We start from the raw sequence: 26,753 nt of genomic DNA on the forward strand, positions 1-26,753 counted from the left end.
TTACAACCATTAGCACGTGATATATTTAATCCAGAAAACTTAAGAATTATCAATAATAACACAACGTTTGCAACAGACTATAATAACACTTGTCAGGCATGGCATAGAAACTAGTCTACCACTATCTATAAAACTTGCCAACACGACCATGGATAGCTCAGGTTGGTCAGCTTATACAACGTTCAGCAGGAATTTAATTAATCTTGTAAAAAGACTACTATCACCAACGTCAACTGCAGGGGTAAACTGGGTTTATAAGAAAAGGTGGTTAGCTGCAAGACAACCGGAACTCCACGTGTTGCTCAAACGAAAGTGCTTCCATTCTGCTCAGATTCAGGAACATCCTGGACACAACAACAGTCGAGTTATCACCAATACACATATTAGTAACTACATAACCAAATACACAATCTGTTCACTTCATGCATAGGTGTATTTGACATGTCTGACCCTGATAGTAGAACTTACTTCACATATAAAAATCTTACAGAAACTTATAGGTTTCACAGAAAAATTAATGAAACGAATTTATCATAAAGAAAACATTCACATAACCATAGCTAAATTTTACCCAACAAAAACAAAATGTCAGGGTCAGACATCCTCATCTGATCAAGGGGCAACCCAATGGCATCCCGACTGGGTCTAACTACATTGCCTGTTGACGAAATCATTGCTTCATCAATTCATCAGGTCTAGGCTACATTCACTAATCAGGGTCAGACTACGTTTGTAGGAAAATGAGGTAATCTACGACCTCAAGAGTAGGTGAGTCAATTGGTGGCTTTGCAATACTGTCGTCACTTCCGCCATCTCCAGTTGAAGAGCCACTCATGATGCGTGCATTCGTTGTACGAGGTGTGCCAGAGTAGGGAGGCAGTTCACTAGATGATGAATGACCACGAGCTCGCACCTTGCCCGGATAGGGAGGAGCAGGCTTCCCAGTGTATGGTGGATTAGGACGTCCTTCATCAGCATCGCCAGAACTCGACAATCTCTTTTTCCCAACAGTGGCATATGTGTGGTGGCCATCTGTCTCTTCCGTCTGCTTTTGCTGATCCATAAACTTACCACGATGCTGAATGATATCAGGAGGTGCAGCATAAAGTTCACCACCACCACCATGAGTTCGTAACTGAAAACTGAAAAGAATACACAGAGTCATAAATCTGCTACAAAAGACACATGCTTACCACTCATACCTTCCAATGTTGTCTATACCATGTCTAGCTGGTATATACGATCCTAAAACACAAACTGTATACACACAATAGTTGTGACCATGATCAGAGAAGCAAACCTTTGTTTCTGTGGCAAACAAAGATAATAACGAGTACTGACATAAATACTGCCAACACCACAACTGGCACAATAATGGCAATGATAAACAGTGACTCAAGTTTCGTTTCCATGATAAGAAGAGGGCCTAAAGATCAAACACAGTCAGCTACCGACACAGTGATGATTCATGTGTGCCACATCACTTGCTGTACTGTTCCTTTCTACACACAAAAACAATACATAGAGATCACGCCATGAAAACCAAGTAATTTGTTCAACCTACCTAACTCCTTCAGAGATATAGTAGCTTGCGATGTACCTGCTGAATTTCGGATTTCACAAACATAGTCACCGTAGTCAGAGGATGTTACACGAAACTTCAAACTGCTGGTCAAATCAAGTTTCTCAGTCCACGCTGTCGTAATGGTATATTTGTTAGTGTCATTCAGCAACTTTTTGTCCTTTAACCAAACAACAGTCGGTTCAGGCAGTGCATCGGCTGTACAAGTTAGAACAGCTGAATCCTCCTGAAAAATTGGTGGTTGAGCTTCAGATGTCTTTAGTAATGGAATAACTGCAAAAATGTACAACCACAATCAGTCAACAGCTGGTAAAAACAATCCTATGTATCATCACAAGCACCCTGTTAATAAAACCAACAAACTGCCATTCTTACTCATATTCTACGAGTAAACTGTGCTTCAGATACAAACTCCTGAAGAATTTATTGTACAATAATTACTGTTATGTACACGTGCACAATCAAATCTTAACAGTTTTAGGGTTCTGCCCAAAGTGGTTGGAGGTGGTCAGACCAGACCATCACTCGACAAAGATCGACCACCACTCTGCATGTTCCGACTTCTACGATATGTATATTAGCTAGTGTTTTACTTGCTCCAAGCTGATGAACATTGGAAGGTGAGCAGTTTGTTGAAAGGTGAGCACTTCGCTTTCATGGTGCACAGTGGTAGACCCGCCCTGCTATAATACGATCTACAGCAAGATCACTTGTGGTACTAACGTGGTGTTCCTGGATATTGTCGAGGTGTCTAGTCAAGATGTCTTTACTGAAGTATTTCTCACGGAAACGACATCAATTGGAGTCAGATAGACTTCCAGCATCAGTAAAAGCATTGAGAGTGGCGATGACGGATGGCAAGTAGTGGCAAAGTCTACCACGGATAACCAAATGGAAAGGCATGAGGATATTTAGGCTTAACTAGAGGACAAAGCCTTAATCAGAGGATAGTTGTTTTGTTGTAGTAGTGAATTTGTGTAGATCATATAAGTCACCTTCTGATAAACTGCGCCCCTTAATGCAGCAGATACCCGACCACCACTCCGAAAATCCTGGGCAGAACACCAAGTTTGCAGTCTGGAATAGGAGTATATACATCATAATAACAGGATACATAGTTTTTGCACTGCAATTTCTTCCCTGTGAAACTGCTGCAACTACTCATGACGGTACAGCTAACCAAAGATAAGGCTTGTTCAAGAGCAATCCGCAACCAGTTTTGGTGTTGTCGCATTAAAATTTCTCATAATTAAAAGAATTCTCACCAAAATCAACAATCTCTCAGATGAAAGTGGTCACTTTATGACACAATCTTTGCAAACGTTTACCATAACGGAGAAATACAGCATTGAAATTACCTGTGTGGGTATGTTTAGTACCCGTGTAAGTAAACTCTGATTGCTGGTAGCAAGGAAGACCAATACTTGTGCACTTTCAAAGCAACGATTGTGAGACGTATGGTGGGAAGGTGTGATGTATTGACTAAAGCAAACTGGGACCCCAAACTTGTTATGCCAGTATCGACTGCGTCAATAGAACCGTGGAGCCTCAAAAGGAGACTCTTCTTAGATTAGTTCATTGATTGTGTCTTGCTGCATTTTGGGAGCGTTAGAAGCACTTGATATGGTTAAACCTAAAGTATTTACTTCCAAAACAAGGGCAGAGAGTAAAGCCCTGTTCACAGTACGACGCTGACAAGGACACTCAAAAGAGCGTTAGCAAAGATGCTGGTGCTGTACCATTCACACAGTATTGCGTCTGACAAGAATACTGCACAAAGAACACACTGCGACAGTGGTCTGGCACTGCAAAGTAATCACGTGTGTACTCACGACAGACATGGACGATGACGTTTTGCTTTTGTTGCTGCTGTGCCATAGTCTCAAGCGTTTTCTTTCATCCTTAGGTCCTTGTAGTCCTTTGACTGGACTTGCCAAAGCAGAGAAAATCATGCACACTCAATGAAAACTTCCATTGATGCTTTTTGAACGAATAGAATATTCCGGATACGTCCAGTTGCTCTGACTGACTTTCAATTGGTTGAAAATAAGCACGTGATGTCATCAGACCCTGGGTCACTTCCGGATAAGACGCTCGATTAAAACTTTTCTCTATTTCAGCGTTGTGGACACTAGGCGAGCATCGTGCGAGCATCACAGACGCTGACACGTTCAAAGCGTGACGCTGACGCTCGCTCATCGTCAGTGTCCAGGATGCTCACAAGACGCTTGTGGTAGCGTCGTACTGTGGACCGGGCTTAAGTCAATACAGGAAATCATCTATACAATTCGTGGCCCAGTCTCTGCTTCTGTGGCTGGCTGAACCGTAAGCTTCCTGCAAGAAGATACTTGACCTTGTATCTTTCTTTCAAGCAAGTCTTAGTATTTGGTGAGATTTCTCCTTTAACGTGGTGGGAAGATCCAAACACAAAGTTTGTTACAGGAAATACAAACAACTCAATTCAAACAAATTATGATGCAAGCAAATCTACAAATACAAACAGCTTACCATCTACTGTCACATTAACAGTCAGCTTGTCAGTGTAGTCCTCGTCTCCGACCTTGTTACTAACAGTGCATTCGTACAGACCCGCATCACCAAGTTCCGTAGACCCAACCACAAGCATACCACTCGATGTCATGTTAACTCGACTACCTGACAAATCCACACTGTTTCCATCTTTAGTCCAAACGCGAACCAACCCTTTATGTCCATATGCAGGACAGGACAAAGTTGATAGTTGGCTTCTTACAAATATTTTCTTGTCAGGTACAGGTCTAACTTCAGCACCCACTACACACATAAAACATATAAGTGCAGCACATTTTGTCGTTCACTCCACAAACAACAGCATTTCACCAATGAAATGTCTCACAAACATACTATAGCTGCTTACCTTCAATAACAAATGATGTATTTGAGTCCGTATGTCCCTTTAAGTTCATAGCTCGACAGGTTATCACATGGTCATTGCCAAGGCTTTTGTCGGTGATGTTGTATTTCAATGTTCCAGACGCTTTATTACCATCAGGTGTATAAGTAATAACAATGTCTGTGTTTGCTGAGTCATTCAGAAAAACACCGTCTAGTCTCCATTCAATTGTAGGTAAAGGATCACCAGAAACATCGCATTTAAATTCTGGAATGTCACCAAACACGACTGACACATTAACGGGACTTATCTTGACAGAATGGATTACTACAAAAAGGAAACATCTACTATACTACATCAAAAATTGATCAAAAATTATTTTACCTGGATCACGAACAACCACTCTCACAATGCGTTGATCCACTCCAGCAGAATTAATTGCAAAACATTGATACATTCCTAGATCCCCGTATTTCTTAGCGGATGCAACTTCAAGTTTACCACCATATGTTTTCACAGTGCCATTAGCATACCATTTGACTTCAGCTGTGGGGTCCCCGGATGCAGCGCATTCGATAGCGAACCCGTTCCCAGTGTATGCAATTTTCTCAGCAGGAATCTCGGTTGTGATTATTGGAGCCACTAGAAAACAACACTGCTATTGCCAACTGAAACTGATCATTGCCATTCATAGTCGTCATATTCAATATACATACAAACGTCTACGCTACATAACAAACAAACAATAACACTTCACTTTCACAAGATTGCCATCCTGACCAATGCAAGTCAAGCATTCTTTGCAGTGCAGTTCATAATACCATTGAAACTGCACTGACTAACAGATGTTTAGAAAATAGACTTCTATAGTAAGGTACATAATAGATGGACTATAAATACAACCAAGGAACAGGCAAGCCCATTTCTTCGACAGACCCCTATGAAAAATGTCAACTCTCCAAACCGAATAGTACATACCTAGTGCAAACACATAAATACAACTTTCAGACGTGTATGTGTGCAAGCATGCAAAGCACACTATTGTGTACACTCATGGTTTGCATAGATAATATATTCACTAATAAACATTTATACAATAGATTGCGAAGTATCTGCTAAGAATTATGCTGTCCTAAAATAAAATGCAACTACGCTGTACTGCACACTGTGACTTGTGAATGAATATGACACAACTGCAAAGGTGGGAAACATCACAACTTGGTTCTTTACTATTTAGTTAATAATAATATTTCAGCATACAATGAAGATTTTAGTTCATCGTTACAGTGCTCGAAATGGCGGTCGGACATCGGACATTTCCGAAATCCGAATACTTGTTATTTGTCCGATCACGAAGACTGTTCGGACAAGATGTCAAACTTTAGCTAAAAACGCAACTGTAGACCTGCTGTAAAGGAGCTCTAGTGTCTTGCTCTTAAGGCTTGATATATCATTTTCCACTACAGCTAGCTGCACAATGAGCGTCTATTCGTTTTGCCGCATGTTTCCGATGTCTATTACCAGTGATCGCCACTCTTCATTTGATAATTGAATTATAATTACTAGGCCACAGGTGCGGCCAACTGTAATGGACGTGTTTCATCTCTACATCAAAAGGTTCGTTGTAAGATTAGTGTTTCTCGTATATGGGTTAGTCAGAAGATACACATGAGTTATTAGTAGTATACCCCAACCGGTCTTGTAAAACGGATTCCCGAGTCGTGTGATGTAATGATATGCACGGCATTCTCCAACTATGTCGTAACTGGTCTGCTGTGAACTTCAATCTTCTGTCGCTTTTCAATTTTATAGTATGTACAGTATCCTACAGATTTACAGGCTACTCTCTGTTCGCACTGACTTTGCTCCCGAAAGTCAGTAATGATGCAGCTGTAATTGTTTACCACATGCAGATGTTACGTGATATCCCAAAACTGTCCATTATAGGTCATATTACAATAGAATGAGGTTAAGTAACTGTAAAGAAACTCGAAGACGAAACAGAACGGGAAGAAGAGTCAGGAATACCAACCAACAGCCCGCGAAACAATGAGGACTGTGAGTTGATGTCACAGGGGTAGACCGTTTAGTGACCTTGCTAATTGACTACTTCCTCTAGTAGCTGTAAAGTCATACCTTCTTATTTTATGAGCTAGGAACCCTAGCAACTCTTGAAATGCAGCAAACAGCTAAAAAATATTAGACACGCCGTCGATAGCCTACTATAGAAAATCCGGGAGCTTGCGGATTCTAATGATACCAAGATCGCCGCTGTCCGCCCTAGTGCAAAGAACTTGAGAAGTTATTACAGATTTTCAAAGAGCAAAGTCAGCGTGAACAACCTCCTACTTCCGTAACGTCCTAAACACGTTTAGTGGCCGAACGGATGGATGTGAAGACGATGATGGACAACTGGCTAGCACACGCGCTAAAACTCGACTGTCCGGTGACCCCTCTCAAGAACTCGACTTCCCATGTTTTGCGTTATTTACCGCGTGTTATGGTCGGTAACCTAGAGTTTAGCTACTTTTTAGCTAAAGTAGTACTTTATTTCTACTTTCTACTTTTTTACGTTTAGCTACTAGTAGGAATTGCAAAAAAAGTTATTCCCGGATGTTTTCGGAATGTAACTTCATATATCATGTAACTCACTCGCAAAGGTACAGTATACGCGTAGCATGTACTCTGTTTTTCAAAATTTAGCAAATTAGAATGCGTAGCAAAGGTGTTAATCACTTTTAGCTTAGGAGGAGGTGTTGCTAACAGGTGTTTTAGAAACGCATTAATGAAAACTTTCCATGCTTCAAAAACTCCTAAACATGTTTCTTTCATAATTTTTCAGATTTTTATTAGTACTGTACATCATGTGTATGAATCAGAACCATTTTGGAAACTAACTTTGCTAAGGACACAAACTATTCTGGATTCACAGTAACTTCTAAATAAATTTGGCATTGTAGGAGATATTGGTAGGAGATATTCAACTGCGCAGACTCCAGTCGCTGGCACAACATTCTTAGAATAGTGGAGCTGTTCTTCTGCTTGCCTGTTGCTAGCGGTCATTTAGAACAAGTCTACTCACAGCTTAATTAAGATGATAAAGACTGACAGAAGGACGTGCTTGGCTGAGGACTAATGCGCATCAATGTATCTGGACCTGCTCTAGCTGACTGGGATGCAGACTCAGCCATTGATCACTGGTGGAGAGAAGGGCAGCGTCGTCACCATGAGCGAGCATTAAAGAAGTTTTCATCGCAATCACAGGACAGCCACAACAGTAGTGATGATGTTGAGTTTTCTATTGAGGATTGGGAAGCTTGGGCGGGAACTGTTGACAAGCACTAGTTCTGTACGTTGTACATGTAACCTGTACAATTTAGTGACAGTTTAAGCCTAAGTATTACCTGATTTACTCTCTGATACAACAATTAGTACAAGCTGCTTTACAGCTAATTAATATATATAGTTAATTAACAGTGAATATAAGTGCTTATGATCAGTACAAAACATGACTCAACTTTTGCTTTACTATTAATTAATTTAGGTTTATACATTTTGCCTTACGCATCTCGTTATAGAAAATTTCTAATGTCGCTTAATCCAAATCACAAGTCATGAAAAACAATCTGTGGGAGACCATTTTAGTCTGACGTCTATCTCAAACTCCGTTGACTTGTGGATACTTAGTACTGTTCATAGACCAGAACTGGTCTACCTATGGCTAGACTGCTTTAAAATGTCTTGTCTAGTGTCGTCGTAAAAATGAAGAAATTATTTCCACTGTTGTGTCTTTCAAGAACGGCAAAAAATTGCCTCAGCTTTCGTGATACCTTACTAAACTTTTGTGCTCATGTAGCTGTTGACTGTTTATGGATATCATAAGGCATGGTGAGTATGTTAGTTACAATGGAAAATATGTTTGAACCAATTCTAGCTGTGAAGTCCAATCAATTTAAAAATTTTAGTCTTGTGTAGTCAGCCCCTCCCACTTTTGATATCAAAAGGAGGAGGGGCTGGCTACTGAGACTATGTCCTGACAACGTTGAAGCCTTAATTCGAGCAGTGGTTAGTCTTATTTCCAAGCTTGCTGAGATGAGTCTAACAGCAATCTATGTATAAGTGTCAGAACCTCTCCAGTCTTTCAACAGCAGTATGCGTCAATGACCCCTTGGTTTCCACTAAGACCGCCACCATAAGAGCTTGCCTGGAAATAGCACAGCTTACTACTAGACCTATGTCTAGTCGGCCCTGGCTGTTCAACATAAGAGGACATCACCAAACAACAACCATAGCAGTCTGCTAGCCTTTTGCATGGCAACTGGCCAAAGCTTTTATAACTGACCTGGCTATGCCACCAATAGAGCTCTCTGCTTTTTCTCTCTTGGAGAAGCCATAGCGCTTGGACATCTGCATTGGCCATTCTTACTATTACTAATTTTTACCATTTTCTAAAAACGGGCAAGTCCATTTCTTGGAAATGGTATATTTACAGACGGTGCTCTAGAGAGTAGTAAAAGCCAAAAGATATTAGTTAGCCAGCCACTGAGGTAAAGTAGAGTGAAAAACTAGAAACATAAAAGATGCCTTTTGCCACAAAACTATGCACACCGATCATGCATGCTCTATACATACAGATTGGCATTGCAATAGGTATATCCCATGCAATGCAGATAATACAAACAAGTCCATTTCTGCCAAAAACTTGTCAATTTAGAATTTACTCGAGTGATTTTATTGGACACTCAATTAATACCAAAGAAAACCAGAAACAACAAACTTAGATCATTCTTACCTTGTACTTTAAGCCAGGCAAATTGGCTGTGATTGTTTTGACTTCCACCCACTGCTGTGCATTGGTATTTACCGACATCGCTTTCTTTGACTTCATTAATTACCAAGTTACCAGCACCTTGAATGCGTGATCCTTCATACCGCACAGTTATACCATTATGAGTCCACGTGTACCCAGTGGCAGGGGATGCTGCACATTCCAACGTAGCTGACTCCCCTTCAACTTTAGTAACATTAACCGGCTGTTTCAAAAATTGTGGTGTAGGTAGAGGGCTTGGTCTCCCTGTTAGCACAAAGAGACATACTCAGATCAAAGTCAGGCTACTGTAATTGCTAAGACTGGCTGCATCCAGTTTGCATCCGTTCAAAAATCACTTTAACAAAATTGCAATAGTTCAATGGTTGTTAAACATTCAAATATGTTGACTGTATTTGTCTTAAAAAGTTCACTGACTGCAAACAACAAATCCAGCACACAATGGCGACATCAACCAAAGAGCCTGTTCTAGAAAATCCTCACAAAGCTACACAATGACACAGACACAAACACCTGTTTTACAAAAATCTACATGTAACTTGTACTTTGTACAGTTGTCAAACTCGCGGATTACCAACTGCTAAAGAAGAAACAAAGAAGACAAACAAATACATAAGAATGAAGAACACAAGATAAATGTAGAAAGGAAGAGGGATAGAAATAATCAAAAGGAGACATAAATAAAAGGAGGAATCAGGTGCAAATCAAAGCATGGTGCACCCAGTGAAAGTGCACCCCCAACCTGGTAAGCGTGCCACCTCTGAGAGAACAGTATTTGTTGATATGGCAAAACAACAGACCGCTTTATCAGACTTTGAGGTCAAATGTTCACATCAAGATGAGAAGCACTGCTGTGGGCGAGTTAGGTCTGAAAGCCATCGCTTTTCCATATGACTTTAGATTAGTAGGACAAGACTTTGCTAGCTGCCTGACACAATGTAAAAGTATAATTACTTCTATGACTGCCAGTTTTGGCCAGTAGACTATCCCTATGTAACATCTTCATGCGTCCGTGTAAGTTACAGCCGCTTCCTTGTGATATTATCCAGATTTTCATGCGGAGATGAAGTATGGATGCGATTCTCATGAAAAGTTCATGCAGTACAGACTATTCCACTTGATCTTTGCATGAAACGTCTGTTCGAGCTCCGCACGAGCAATTGAGCTCCGCATGAGTATAGTTTGAAGGCCGCATGATCACTTTGAGCTCTACATGAGCACTCCGTGTGAGCACTCTGCGTGAGTAGTTGACTTCCAAATGTCGTGTAAACTCATCACTGTCTCATGAAGAGACCTTTCAGACATGTTCAAGTTCATTCGATCACCCACACTATCCATCTTGCCAATGTAGACATCACGCTCATTGGTTGAGAACAAAGAAGTTATAAGGAGATGAGGTGCAACAGTTCTACTGAAAGCCGTTCTGATGATGTTTTCACCCTGATTTCTTGGAGGGTCAGCCTGCCTATTTTGACGTAACAGTTAGAAACTTTTTGCAGCCCGTTATATGTTACAAAATCAGCTGTAAGGGCTAGAGCTGCAGCAGAGGCAGGTGAACTACAAAAGAATATTTGCCATGAAGACAGAGTTCGTGCAGCTGGTGGTCTCTTTCACCCCTTAGTGGTTGAGACTTGGGCTCTGGTCATTATTCAGCATCAAAATTCTGACAGCTATTGCTTCCAAAACCTCAGCAGTCAGTAGCCCTAAATTCCACCAGGCTTTCCAAAATGATGCAGCAACCTTCTATTCAATTATGGAAACATAATTCAAGAATGATTCATAAGAGAATTCAGCTTGACGTAAAAGACGTTGATAGTTGAGATATACGTGGGTGTAATCAGACTTGTTGGTTTTGGGATGTTTAGGGGATTGTGAGTTTGCAAAAAATATGAGCCGCACCGAAAAAAGTTCTTCGTGTCAGGTAACAATGCAAAAAATCACGGTTGGTCGATCGGAATTTTTTTATTTACAAATGCATACTAATTAAATTCTGTCAGAGTAAATTGTTCCTCTTGTATTGGTGTTTGCAAAGGCAATTCTCTAGAAGCAAGTAATAGCACAGAACAAACAGGACTTGTCTGGAGGCAACCGTTTTTATTCAGCTGGGAAGGGCGGTTGTCATTCGTTGTCTCTGTTCCCTTCACAGTATCGTATGCCTTGTAGTGGTTAGGTGAATCATCATCTACGACAGGATTCGGCAACCAGAAGAGCTCGTTTTCAACGTCAACAAGATGGCGGGTTCACTAGCACAAACCAAATGTACATTTATCAGTAACACATTTCTTTATCTGGAATGAATAATGACGAATGCGACAGTGGGTAGTGATGAAATTTCTTAAGGTGTGGCTTGTTTTTAGATCATCTTGTTTTGGTGCCAGAATACTGGTATTAATGGCAGGATCAGTAGCAGCTGCAGACTCCATGAAGGATATCCTCGTCAGTAGCCAACTCACATATGTGCACTTGCAGGTCAACGTCTAGAAGGCGATTGAAGCGTTTCTCGACAGACTTCACTACTGGATCCATAGATTTTGCCCATGCCTCTTTGAGAACTAGTGGTAGCTTGCAAAGTGCCTCCATACTAGCACAGGCACAAAGGTATTTCTCCGTGTCATCTGAGCTGGCTTCTCAAGAGAGGGCACAGTTTTGTAGACCTAGGTTCAAAACAGACATACAGCGTTCAGAGGGGTTTACATATGAGAGGTCTGGAGCGGTACGACAAGCGACAAGCATGTCCAGATCCAATGCATAAAATAGCAAGATTCAGGACAACTGCATGAACAGAAATGTGCAACGAAGATCACCACCCCTATCAGTGTATGCAAAAAGAACTGGAGGTACGTCATGTGATGGCAAGATGTGACTTCTCAAAACTGCACAGACCTCAACAGCATCTCGCACGGATGTAGATGGCTGAAGCACAGTATCCTTGATAATTACGTTCAACTGACCTTGGTAAAACGACCCAGAGGTTTCACTAGGAATGCTGCACTTGAATATCACAGATGGTGTCAGTGATCCATTATACTTTTCTGATCGTGATCCATTGTCTTATTTTCCCCAACCATGATGTTTGGTCTGGCTCTTACTCCCTTAGACATTCGTAGTGCTGGTTCACCAACAGGTATCTTTGCCTTGTGGTCAAGGCAGACGAAGGTATTGGGATGTCGAATACTAACGGCCATAGCCCAATGCATCTTGAATAATGCTAAACAGTAGTGGTCGTCTTCATGGACAGAACGCAGCCGTCTGGCCTGCACATATTACCTGACATCCAGCTTACCACTGTATTTCAGTGAGACATGACTCTGTCACAATTTTGGCTGAAATTGCAATGCTAGCCAATCAATACTTGGTATCAGTGTACCAGGAGGGCATTTGTCAGCTGCTTGCTGGTGAAGATCACGTTGTGAGATAAAATGGCTTAGATGGGCAATGCCATGGCGCCGTTCGTCTTCCGCCGTGACTTCTCTGATAAGACTCTGTAAGATGCCCAGGAATGTGTTGTATTCATTGGAACAGCCAGTGTTCAAAGTGCGAAGGCACATAGTTCCGGTAGTTCACCTAGTACGACAAGACGCATGCCATAGTCAATATCCTGCTGGTTAGCATTTGATGCATTGCTGTCATCAGTGAGACAGCTGTACAAGTAACGATGCACAGCAGGAGAATTCCAGTAAGACTGTTTGTTACATTGCAATTTAAAGCTTCTCCTCATCTGCCTAGTGTGATATTGAGGAATCTGGGGCTTTAGGTCCTCTATCATAGAGAAAGACTGAGTGGTAAGCTCAGACGGAGAAAGACCGTCTGCTGTTTTCCAGACAAAGACTATTGTCCCAACATTGTCACCCACTGCATACAGGTACAAAACAACGGGAAAATGAAGGTTAAACGACTGGAGAAAACAATGACGCTGCATAGATGTGCAATTTTCGCCCAGAATCTTGTCATCTTCAAACTCTATTGCTTCTGTTTTCACCTACTTCATTCAAACTAGTCTCTAACCTCATCTCTTCATTGCTTAATACACGTGAAGCGTCACCAGAACCAACTTCAAAATGGGAGAACTGACTCAGTGGCCGCATAACATAATCGAGACTTTCCCTAGACTTGGTTTCTGCAGCCTGCTGTTTCAAGTATGCACTGTACTTTCCATAACGATAGCTAAACTTTCAACATCTTTTGTGAAACTATTCCACGCAGGCCTTCGCAACACTGGTTTTCCAAGCATTCCAAATAGCAACTGAGCAACGGTGTGCATGTCCTTAGCAGACAACTGAGGTCTCTTAACCTTCTTTGCTCTGTAGTCGTTGTAGTCATTAAAAGACATCCAGGTTGATGGAAATGCGGGTATATCTGAATTTCGATCTGCAGCATTTGCTGAAGTGTCATGGTCGCCGTCGACCATCCACAACATGCGAGCAATGGACAGCATGATGTACATACCCTCACTGCCACAGAGACTAACCGGGAATCTGAGGCCAGCAGTCTTGAGGAGATCAATAATGTCAGCAACCAGATGATCCATGCCAGTGGAAGATGCTGCTCCCACACCTTCCACATCAACACGTCATTTGCACTTTTAGCCAGAAGATGTTGACAAGTCAATGTCGTGGCAGCTTCTAAGGTACAAAATACATAACGTCTACCGAACTCTACATGCAATCCAACGTTGTCATCTGGCATTGCATCATAGCGAGTTCCTGAACCTGATGCTGTCTGCACAGACATCAGCCGCCGTGCATCGTTGTCTGACGTTACCATGCAAAGTATGTCTTTCAGTAGAGACGACACTTGGACTCACAAAATTCTAGAATTAACGATGGAACAACCGCCATCCAGAACCGTGACCGAAATTGCAGGCATGGCACGTATCATGTATACTAGCTGTAGTACATGTCCAATTTGCTTTGTCCATACCAATGTGCACTGTGCGCAATGAAACTATACACGCACTTGCATGCAACATGTTCAAAAACACGTGCCGCAAATAAAGAATTTCTAAAAAAATTCAAGGCAACCTCCAAAGGACGGTCGGTCGGGTTACCTGAAACGAAGAAGTTTTCGGTGTGGCCATATGCAGTATTCTCGCCAGTACCGTCTGTACCGTCATTTTGACGGTTAGGACAAGAAAGGGACGTTTGGGGAGGGGAAAACAGCAATTATTGACAGTTGAGAACAAAATTGGACAGCCTACCATACGTAGTGTGGGATGTCTTCCTTCAAGATCCACTGTGGATTTAAAGCCATTAACCTCTTGGTCTTCATGGTCCCGACATTCCTATAGAACAATCTCGTGACATCCAAATTCTTTAGGCGTGGTCTCTTTGTTGTTGCAGCAGGTGTTCTACTAAGTAGTTATGGTCAAACCAAGGATAAATGGTCAGAAGGCGTAGTAGTATCCCTATACTATTCATTAAACACTATTCATTTCTTAAGTTTTACAGCACAGTAGCCAACATATACGCGCAACTTACTCTTGTAAAGCTCAGCTTGCAATCCCAGTTTGAGGGGTCGATTCAATTATATTTTCTGGGCGAGAAGAGTGAAAGGACTCTTCATTTCGCTCTCGTACGCGACTAAGAAGGAAATATGACTTATGCGTGACAAAAGAAATGGAAAAAAAAAGCTAGAAGAGGAAAGTCTGTTTTCTGAGTTTCCGCGTGTTAGTTTGACAGACATTGCTGCTACGCAACCATTGTTACGCAACTAAGTGACCATTGCTATGCGACTAGCTAAGTAAACGAGTGAGACGATTGAAGCGTGAATGAAGAATTGAAGACAACAAGAAGAAGAGTAACTGAAAGTCTATTTTCTCAGTGTTGTCCGAGTTCTCGCGTCTGCTTGCCAGGATTATTGCTACGTAACACAACCATTGTTACGCAAATAGGTAAAGACAGAACACCATCGCTCGCCAAACACAATGCTAACCGAGCATTTACTAGTATACTTACATATTTATATATTTATATGCATACGTCAGCACTTGTCATAGGGATTTACGGCAAAACAGAAAGACGGATCAACAAAATGACGATGCCAGATGAATGCAAGGGGTCGATTCAATTATAATTTGTTGGCGAGAAGAGTGAAATGACTCTCAATTTCGCTCCCGTACGCGACTAAAGAGCAAAGGAGACTGATACGTGACAAACGAAATGGAAAGGAAAAGCTAAAAGAAGAGAAAAGTCTGTTTTTTGAGTTTCCACACATTACTTTGACAGAAATTATTGCTGCGCAATCATTATCACGTGACTACTTGACCACTGTTACGCGAATATCTTAGTAAACAAGTGAGACAATTGAAGCGTGAACAAAGAATTGAAGACAACTATAGTATTTTGCATTCAATTATCCGAACTCAGCATTCAATTATTATCCGATTCAGGCAATCAATTATCCGAATTGACCATTCAACTATCCGATGTTCTGTCCTAATTAGAAGTACCAAATATAGAAATAATTATTATATTCGCAGATTTCTTTCATGACGTCTTTCTGTGATGCTCACTCACGTTTCAGCTGAACAATACATGATTGATTCAAGAAATGTGGGAAGGCAAAGTAGTGAAATTTGAGCTCTTGATTAGCTAAAAACCTGCTACGACGCATGATGGACTGTCGCATGCATGGTATCACACAGAACGCGCTGTTTACAAAGTATGCGGATTACACCACGATTGACGAAGCAAGGGGTTGTTGTAGGCTTCCTAGATATGTAGATTTAGTTTGCTCACAACAGCTGAGTTAGACCTCCGCGGGAACGTGGGCCGGACACCAAGTGCAAAGGAAATTATCGTACAAAACACACTAAAAACTCACCCTAAAGTCAAGATTAATTACAAATTATTGCATCTAGACAGCTGATGAATGATGATATTTGAGCAGCTGCCCAACCGCAGACTATGTAAGTTATTTAGTTTTCCATGATATTGCACAACAGCTGTAAGCAACGGATAATTGAACGCCTGAATCAAATAACTGAATGCCGAGTTCGGATAATTGAACGCAAAATACTATAGAAGAGCAACTGAAAGTCTGTTACCTTAGTCAACGCGTTTGTTTGACAGAAGCTATTGCTATACGTAACGCAACCATTGTTACGCGAATAGATAGACAGAATACCATCGCTCGCCAAACACAATGCTAACCGAGCACTTACTAGCAGCTTTAGCTAGTAACGTAGCACTAGTATAGCCTCACAAGCCAGGCTCTTCCGTGCAGTCGCTGAGCTAAATGCACGTGAATCACACGAGGAGGAGGAACTTTTATCGGAATTGCTCCAGCGCGAGAAGAGCCTGGTTGCTTTCAAGAATGTCATAGCAACGTGGGACCCCAGATCCGGTTTCATAGGGTGCATAACGCTAATTCAATTTCCTAAAGAGCTTGTTAATGTAATTGCATTGATACATAAAGCAGAGAGGTAGCCCTCCACGGAGAGCGCGTGAACACGAAATCCAGTGAAGCTGTTGATGGACAAAGTGCTGGTGAATAGTGAGCGTAGGAATGGCCTACATGGGACTGGTCCGCTGAACCTACACTCTCCAGCAACGTTTCTTTCTACTGAACTCATCTGCAGGTTTGTGTGAATTGAAACCGACGTAGAAGTGTTCACCACTCTTATGCGTCTACTCTGACATCTATAGTCTGTGGGAGAAATGGTGTGAGAACTGCCGGCCCTGTTCACTCAACGGTTCATAAAAACAGTGGTCTAGAGCTTGTTTGGCTTCTCCACGTCATGATCAGATTGGCGTGTATTGCTAACGCAGTCTATGTGACGGTACTTTCAACTCAGCAAGCAGCACTTTTGTACGATATTGACTCTCCTCACAGTGAACCGGAAACATCTAAGCATGGGAAAACAGCAGTGCAGTGGCCCTACCATGTTCAGGAAGTGTAGAGTTGACTCGTAGTTGCATGTGTTGTGTACTACGTACGACTTGTTTCAATGCACAGACTCTGACTGCTACATAGACACTAACCGCGTACAATAAATTCCTTTCTCAAACTACCGCGCTGCAGATCTAAATTCGGCTGTGTGCTGTTGGCGAAACAGAATGCTGAAAAGGAGTTGTGACACTGCAGAATATTACATGACTGAGCTGTCTAGATACATACTAGAAGCGAACAATGATGTCAACTACGTACTTCGTGCAAAACAAGCAAGTGCGTGAAGCAATGTCGCGTGTTCTCAACTTTCCTACCTACATGCTTAGCTAATAGAATTAGCTTTATCAAGCTATGAAACCGAATCCGGGGTCCCACGTCACTATAACGTTCTCAAAAGCGACCAGGCTCTTCTCGCGCTGGAGCAATTCCGGTAAAAGCTCCTCTTCCTCGTGTGATTCACGTGCGTTTAGCTCAGCGACAGCGCGGAAGAGCCTTGCTTGCGAGGCTAGCACTAGTAGACAAGTTCACTAAGCAGTCGATGATAATTTTCCATGCCGATAGAGGCGTGCGCAGCTTATCAGCATGCTCGCCAAGATCTACAAGTTTTTCAAAACTGCGAATGTGTCTACACTAAACTGAGCAATGCTTTCGCTAACTTTGGCGTTTTGGGGTCTGTAATCAGTGCATTGTCTTACATCCTGTGTAGGGTAACGCCTCCCAGATCGGCTGCCGTATATGCCAAAAACGCCACTAGAAGAACGAGAAATTGGGCTATCACTTCAACAACACAATTCGATGCATTGATGTACTTTGTCTTACGACTTTGTATTCTCTCAACGCACCAATAACGACTGCACGGCACAAACGGCTGCCGAGGGCGTGACTCACATACGGATTGGAATGTGGGAGAATACCCCACCAAATGACGTCTGATCGGATTCAAAACAACGTCATAAGTATATTTTGGACATAGCGATCTCTATGACGTTGCTTTTGGACTTTCCACAACAACAACAGGTGTTTTATTCATATAAACAAGAACCGGTCTCACATTTCTTGCCTAACACATAGATAGTAGGGCATGAAAGGCATAAGTCAAGGCGTGGCAGACATAAGTCAAGGCGTGGTGGCGTTAGCGAAGGGATGGTGGGATTGAGCGTGTACTTGTAAAATATAGCCAAGGCGGGGCCGCCACGTCTTGAGATGCCTGGGGAGAACACAATATATATATATATATATATATATATGGGCAGTTTGTTGCTATTGAAATGCTACCAGCATCTAAACAAGACACCCATTAGCTGTGAACTACGGCTTTTCTAATGTGGCTAAACTTTTGAGAATTATTTGCATACTTCTGATGACAACAGGTAGCTGCAAACATAGAATCAGTGCTCTAGATAGACGCAAACATACAGTAGATCTATAATTCGTCAGCAACAACTGAACGGTTTCGTTTTGTTTCATATCCATCACGATAACATAATAGATCACAACGAAAACATGGACATTTTTGCACAAAGGAAACCTCACAGAATGGAAAAAACTTAACATTCTCGATTCAAGTTAGTGTGACGGTAAGAGGAAAATGACAACCATTTACAATGATCGTATGCTAAAAATTAATCTCAACATGTAACATTTGCATTGTTATATAATGTAAATGTGAGTTGCATGTTTGCACCCTGTCAACGAAAAGCTTAATAGAAGCAAGTAGAGAATGAAAACAAAAGATTAGGACAAAAACAAGGTACAAAAAGGAACGATGAAAATAGAATGAAGCAAAAGACAAAGAAAGAAAAAATAAAAAACAAAAAAGGAGATAGAAAAGAATATAGGAAAAGTCTAAAAGTGACTTGAAAAAATACAAGCACCTATACTAGCAAATATTCAATAATTAACACCTCTACTACAAAAATTTCTGACATTGTTCATTGTAGCACTTAATGAAGCACAACCTAGTATTTAAGAGAGTAGGCACTGTACCTTTGACAGTAAGCGTAGCAGAAGAGTCACTTTCATAAGTATATGTCACATGATGGTTGACAATTCGACAACTATACTTCTTTCCATTCATTTCCGATTTCACAACATTTATATCCAGGTCTCCTGAAGCAGAAACTGAATAATCACTATTTGATGACTCAATAACATCGCCATTGACTGTCCATTCCACCACTGGAAATGGCTGAGCATTTTTTGGAACTCGGCATGGTATTACAGCAGCGAAGTCTTGAAAAGCCTCGACTTCACCAGTAGGTCTGTCCCACTGTCCTAAATTGAACTCTGCATATTTAAGAGTGGCATTAGTACTAATCACTTTTCCCACATCGTTAGCAGCAAAACACCAATAATCTTTCCCTTGAACAGAAGCAGTTCCATCCTCTGTTATTCCAAGCGTTAGTGACCCATCTGCTGCATTTACACGTGTAGGTAGGTTAATAGTAGATGTACTTCCCCACACTCGATCTTTGTTAGTTGTGTCTCCTGTAACTCCACATTGAAGTGTTACTACAAATTGAGCTTTTTCATTTCCTGATATATTCTGTGTCTTATACACATACGTTAGAGCCTTGGGAGGATTTGGTATTGTTGGCACTAAAACAGACAAATTGCCATATCAGTTAGATATATATCAGTGTGCAAAATAACGGCCGGACATCGGACATTTACCGACCGAACGAAGCATTTGTCTGGCCATTTGTGATTTCGCTGGACATTTTGTCCGGTGGCGTAGCGGCAGGTGTGGAATTCTGTATGAGCAACTCACATCCTCGCACATCCCAGTGTCATGTCAACAAACGTAGCTTCCGCAGTTCGCGCACAAAACAAACGCAAACAGCCACACGTGGTACGTGTACTGTACTGTACTGAACGTGTATTTTGTCAAATCCCGGATGTGGGCACTCAAGTACACACGCTGGGGCTCCGAGGTGTGCAACAAGATGCAGCGAACAGCTACGGGCCGTACACTGTGAACGCGACAGGATAGGAAACTCAGAGATACTTGCGTGTAATGTTTTCTGTAGGGGTTTTAAGAACCTGAAGATGATTAGGTTGATAGGATAGCACGAAGTCCTTGAACTAAAAAACTGCCACTAGCATAGCGTAGTGCATGTTCTTGAAACGATTGCAGTTTCCCCGTCTAGAGGTATGGCGCCTAAGCAGACGAAGACGACGTTCCAAACTCACCGGGTAGGACACGCCAACGGAAGTCAAAAGGAAGAGGGGTTGGCTGCAAGCATGCAGAAATTTACATGGATGGGTTTGTAGCCAAGCAGGGCAGAGTTAAGGAAGCGATGAAAGTCTGTCTCTTTTCATTGCTATCTTAAACAATGGCCACTTTTTAGTCAAACTTTTTTAGTAAATTTGACAGGTGGGTGGTACTACAGTAATTGCATGCATAGAACTCTTTAGCAAAGGCATGCAACATCAAAGTGTCATCTAGAGCCATGAAACCTAGCACTTGGTCACGCATCCTCGAGCTAGCTGTGGTGGCAAGTGGTCTTTGTCAACCTGTTTGTGCAGTGTATTCCAAAAGATTTGGTTTGGCAACACAAATACATGGACACGTGTACCAACCTTGAATTACTGCGGCAACCCATAATAGTTGTCATGAATTAATCCACTACAGTAACCATCAACTAGATCTGAATGGGGAAACGTATGTATTCACCCACACTACTTCGTTCCTTGTGCTTGTATATCCAGTGTGGTGGACTCAGATGTTGGAAAAAGATGTGATGGGATCAGTGTGTGTACACGTTCCCTTGAACGTGTCATTGCTACACTCCTCGAGGAAGTGTTGCAAGGTCTTTACTCCCAAGCAGGTTTCCATTGGACCCGGCAAGAATGTATATAACCCGTGGTTGAAACTCTTGGTCTTTGGTTGTCTCACAGCCTCGACGTTTCGAAATCAATTGCACTGAGATCAGCACTGCATAACCACCTGACCGTTAGCCAAGCCACCTCACACCTCCATCAACAGTTGTTCATCAAACTTTGGCTTTATAATACTAAAATGGTTTTAGAGAGACTAGCATTCGAGAGTAGTGAAGACATTTTTGGGTTAATTTGAGATAGTTGTGTTGGGGTTGGGGTTGGGAAACTATAGTAGCATAGAGAAAATGTATTGATAATATATATATATATATATATATATATATATATATACAATGAATTGTAAGTGATAAGTAGAATTTGCCAGAATTGGAATGTCCGACCAGACGTTTCTAATGTCCGGCAAATTTTAATGGACAGGACAAGATGTCCGGCGGTCAGTCAAGGACTATTTCGCACACTGTATATTGGATAGTATCCCATTCTTCACCCATGCAGATTACATCGCTAGTAGGTACTCCTTTTCCCCACTCTGAAGCAGAATTTTAACTTCTCAAAAAACTTCTATCTGCAACTTTTACAAATGCACTACGTACATACTTTAGCTATTAGACACATAAACGTCCTGCATAATAAAATTAATCGCCTCCTTGAATATACAAGTTCAATACACTACAGATGACAGTTACTATTTAATTAATTCTGATACATTATTAGAAGACCTTTACCAGCCTATGCAATAAAATTCAGTCTAAATCTCATACATCACTTAAATTAAACAACCCCACTGAAGTGAACACCTGTTCTGTATATATACTAACATTTCGGAATCAATGTGAACAATACAGGGAACAAAGCCATTTATAATCTCATCCATATGCTCTACTTCAATAAACCTGTCATACGCATTACACATCAATTGACCACATGACACATGACTGCAATCACTGGGCAAGAGATTTGGCATAGTTATCACTATTCAAGGTGCAGGGTCACACTCAGACATGCGCACTGCATAGCTTTGAAAAAGGTGCAGTTTCCAAGCACTCAGCAACTGCGAGGACTTGCACGTTCTAATTTGCACTGAAGGCAAAGCTGTCTTAAGTCTCTTTATAACCTGAATTGGAACAATCAAGACGTAGCAGCATGAGGTTGTGTTAGACCATGCAGGGTTGTCTCCAGCATACAAAAGCCACAGCACTCCGCCATGCCTTGGCTTCCACTTGGCACAAGCTAGCCATGCTTTGCTGCATGAGTAGGCAGTGATTAGCTATGAAGACAATGGACTTGTATTTGTATTTTGGGGCGTGTTCTATTGGGCTCTTCCAGAGGCTCAGTGTGCACGACCCCTCTTCCAACTTCTACAGTTCTGTCGCTATAGTCGAAAGAGCCAACTCTACGAACTCTGCTGCTTGTTGGAAGAGCACGCCCCTCTTCCAACCTCTACCAGCTCCTGCACTGGTAAGGTTGAAAAAGGGCGTGTTTTCCAGACTCTACTGGAAGAGCCCAATCAAACGCGACCTTTGAAAAGTGGGAAAGGCTAACTAGTTTCTGGGATGCTTGGTTTGAAGATAAGACCAATTAGGACAAAGACTGTAATACAAGTACTCAAAGATCAACAGTGGTTGTCAGCACTGCCCACTATATATCAGTATCTGATGGTAACATTCAAAAGAGTTCTGTATTCTGGCCTTTAATCCTATCTCATGTACTACGTTTACAGCTTCTTGAGGTCTGGAAATTTTCCACACGCTATGAGGCTTAATATAGCTATCATGTGGTCAAGCACAGTGAACTAAGACAGAGAGAGACTTTCTTTAAAAATAAACCACTGTTCCTTTTTGACCTGAGCATTCCATGACAACAGTTTGTGGTATGTCAGTGTACATCAAAGCTTTCATGGAAGTGAAGCACATAAAAAATCAAAATGAGCGTGACCAAAAATTTTGTGTGGACGTAGTCATAACAATTTACAAAAACTTGGGAACACCCCTGCTCTGGTAGCTAAATTCCAGGCTTTCTAAATGTAGTTCTTGGAATTTTTCTTTTAAAACCTCAAACTGGGGTTGTTACACTGCAGTCTCGGTAAAGTTCAACAAGCACCCTCGCACTTCGAGCCAGATAGGAGTTCCTTACGCTCTGCACATGACCAGAAAGCACACCTCACGTTGCCGTCTGTGACCTCTGCTGTAGTCAGGTCTTTCTCGTAGAGTTCCTAAGCGCACTCAGTTCACAGTGAGCACCAAAACTTTGTATTGTTTAAAGCTTACACTGCTGCCAGCCCGTCAATTGACACCTAAATAGACAGTTTGAAGTAGTTTTGTCTATTGACTTTTGCATGCGCAACATATAAACAGCATTTAAAGGGCTTATTGACGATCGAAACTGATTTTCTTACCAGGAGACTTGAACATATGTTACCCACAATAAGAACGATGTAAAAATTACGTAACTTAAGATGGCTCAAATGTGCATGTCCAAGCATGACCCTGTAACTTAAAATTTAAGTATAGCCACAGGTACTTTCAATTCTCGATTTTAATTCTCCAACTAACAGACTAAAACCCATGCCAATCCATTTACATTCTTCATCTTACAAAACTAGATCACAGGCCTTGGTGCCTACAGAACTATAATAAACATGTCCCTGAGTAGCACAGTACCTGGGGATAACCACACAAGTCTTTCACCTTCAACAGGGAAGTTCCAATCAAAATAAAGAAGACTTAATTAAACTAAACTACAGCGTATAAACCCATGGCATTAACACAGAACAATACTTCAACCTTCCCTACATTTCAGTGAACAACTTCTAAGAGAATGATCACTAGATGATCAATTAATTAATTAAAGTGTGATATTAAAAGTGTGGTTGATCATCTTAGTTTCTCCAGTACTCTTATAAACCACGTTCCCCATTCGCTCTCTATGTATTTTCAAACCCGCTCACTGTTACATTCCCGTGCTGCACTACTGACTGAGTCCCCAACCGCGTGTGGTCGGTGATGAGCTCAAGTTGAGAGGCCCAGATAAATCATAGTACAGTCACTATACTGTCTGTGAGCAAAAACGATAGTAAACCGCCACGCAGACTCATGCATAGACACAGTAGAATCCGCATCCCTAAACGCTCTTTCGCCATTCGATTCTATGAACGAAGAATCGCTTTCACAGGAAGAGAATCTACGCTGTCAGCAATTAATTAAATAGCATTTACAATACCTGCTTGAGAAGTCAAACCGACAGCAACAGTGCATGCCACAAAGAAACTAATTGAAGCAACTTCAGTGTGTTGAACACTAGACTGTAAGGCGATAGTGTTATTACCAATGTAAACATTCTACTGTATACAAGCTTCAGGGGGTGGGTGTCCACGCATCTCCCACAGACCTAGCTCCTGCTCCAGCAGAGAAGCTAACCGGACAGTCTATCAAAGAGCAACTCTTGTCTGCTGCCCGCCGTAATTAATTCCTACGACGCACGCTACGCATAGCACGAACAGGATCCGGTTGCGTCCGTCGGAATACAGAGAAACAAAACGACAGCATACCGTGAAAAGCAAATAAGGTTCCAATTGGTATAATTATGTAGGCCGTCGAAAACGAGATCGAGCGTTCGTCGAATAGCTAGAGTTAGAACAGAGCAAAACGTAGAGTCTGCTTTCCATCCTTACATCGTCCAAACGCCCGACACCCTCTGGTGTATCAAACAGCGACACTTGACAACCAGAGCCGCCTACGTTTCGGGCTGAATCCGAGACTGCATGCAAGTCATCCACCCTACGTACCTGCGACGTACGCACCGCATTCGAATATCCCCCTTTACGTCTATCCAGGTACTTTGCACAAACCATGCAGATCGACTTACCGACCACTGCTCCACTCAAGGTGACCACTGCAGTCAGCAACACACACAACGCACACCATAGTTGCACTCCCATCTTCAACAACAACTGATAGGCTCTGTCAACTCCAAATGCCTGATGTTCTCGCTCACGGAAGAAGCACGACACCGACGGCGACGAGCACTGAAAGGTATGCAGTCGTTTACCACAAGAATTCCAACGGAACTCGCTCCGGCCAATCGGAGAGAGCCACGCCTTTTCGTTTGAAATGATAATTGTTCTATTGATCGTGCGCGTCGAAAGAATCGATTTCGTTGTGGTTGAACATTTGCAGACTTTGCGCGTTGAAAAATTTGCGGACCTTGCGAGTCGTTTACATTCGTCATAGCAGTTTCATAGATATGTAGCTCCCTAGGTGCTGATGCTGCTGATGCCATGGTAACGTGACGCAGAGTGTAACGTATACACGTAGCTGCACCAAACATTTTGCATATCTAAAATTAATTAATTCATTAATTAAGTAGAGGTTGCAGATTCCTGGATATTAAGGTACATATTAATTAAATAGTTCGCAACTTATTCAGACTCATATTTTGAATGTCTCTAGGATGTTCATTTCTTCATCATGCATATATTTGCACAATTTTTAATAGTGTTCATTAGCGGGAATTTGCGTAACTAAATTACACGATATGCTTACATTTGATGTTATGAAAGTTGAAATAATGAAACCGACCACAATGGCGAATACGAAAGTAAATAGAAATTAATTGAATTTAGTAAATTTCAGTGGCGTAGCCAGGCTTCGCAGATTACTACAGTAGCTACCAGTAGGGGGCACAAGTGCAAGAGCGCCATTTCAAAATGGTAGCAAAATTTTTATTGTTGGTTTTGTTTGGACCTCTCATTATTGAGGCCTTATATCAGAAGCGGATCCAGACGAAACACTGCATGGAAGCAAGTGCCCCCGTTTGGAGCTCTTTTTTCTTTATTTTAGTTGATAGTCCAATGTCAAAACAACAGTCTAGATTACAGTATGACCTGTTACAAATGAGAACAAATTCTCCAATCTTGCTACTTGTTCACAAAGACGTCACTGTAAACACATTAAATTTAGGCTTCAAAAGGACACGCCCACATCGCAAAGTTTAGTCTAGTAAATCCTGGATCTACCATTGGATAATTAAATTAGACGAGAGAATAAACAAGCTAGCATGTTTTGCTGTGCCTGAAAACTCTCTCATATTAGGCGTGTATGATAACTTTTGAGCCGCTTGCAAAATCAGCTTTGACTATAATTGTGCACCTCCTCTAGCCAGGCTGTGGTAACTGCAAGGGCCTCAAGCTGCTCGACCTGTTATGTTCTACCAGAGATCTACAAAAGGAGTATATGCATGTGTCTTCTAGTTACATGACTGCATTTGCAGATCTATCTATTCCGTGTCTATATCTATACCCTTACGTTTTCATGTCGCGTTTGACCTCTCTTGACTCATACTTGCTCGTTTTCAATCTTGTAAGACAAAAGACGCGTATTGAAACAACGCAGCGCAAACTAAAACTTAGCTAGTGCTAACATCATGCAAGGAACATGCATTCTTCATTAATTCTCTCTAGCTTCTCCTCTATCGGGGAGTTACAAGATAGTTGGCAGTTCAATGACAGCTCTGAAGGTACCGGGATAATCACGAAGACTTGAAGAAAAGAGAGGTTCATCGTGATCACGTGCACGAGTATACGCAGAAATTAAAATGTTTCACACGCCACACTCGACTTCTTAGATAGCTTTTCAAAATTTCAGAGATAGTGTTCAGAAATAGGCAGAGCAAGAAAACTCTGGACGTACCATGATTTTCACTCACATACTTCTTCCAAGTAATGCATTGCAACTAGAGAT

At 41.7% G+C, this 26,753-nt stretch overlaps 1 protein-coding gene across 1 annotated transcript; it reads right to left on the reverse strand.

The window, feature by feature from the left end:
- Positions 1-25,044, reverse strand: LOC134177262 (hemicentin-2-like). Its single transcript, XM_062644043.1, has 12 exons — positions 24,880-25,044; positions 19,159-19,770; positions 9,247-9,528; positions 4,839-5,096; positions 4,479-4,781; positions 4,091-4,375; positions 1,565-1,855; positions 1,485-1,502; positions 1,301-1,426; positions 1,203-1,245; positions 914-1,142; positions 1-344 (listed from the first exon to the last, which is right to left on the reverse strand). Exons 1-12 carry the CDS (start codon positions 24,950-24,952, stop codon positions 303-305), a joined length of 2,562 nt encoding a protein of 853 aa, XP_062500027.1. The 5' UTR covers positions 24,953-25,044; the 3' UTR covers positions 1-302.
- Positions 25,045-26,753: the final 1,709 nt, after the last annotated feature.

The sequence above is a fragment of the Corticium candelabrum genome, chromosome 3 (genome assembly GCF_963422355.1).
Source record: "Corticium candelabrum chromosome 3, ooCorCand1.1, whole genome shotgun sequence".
NCBI lineage: Eukaryota > Metazoa > Porifera > Homoscleromorpha > Homosclerophorida > Plakinidae > Corticium > Corticium candelabrum.

Excerpts from the sequence above, each read along its gene's own strand:
- LOC134177262 (XM_062644043.1), bottom strand. The coding sequence starts at position 24,952 with ATGGGAGTGCAACTATGGTGTGCGTTGTGTGTGTTGCTGACTGCAGTG. Across the intron at positions 19,771-24,879 it reads CTTGAGTGGAGCAGTGGTCG|TGCCAACAATACCAAATCCT; the intron begins GTAAGTCGATCT and ends TGTCTGTTTTAG. Across the intron at positions 1,856-4,090 it reads TGTTAATGTGACAGTAGATG|TTATTCCATTACTAAAGACA; the intron begins GTAAGCTGTTTG and ends ACATTTTTGCAG.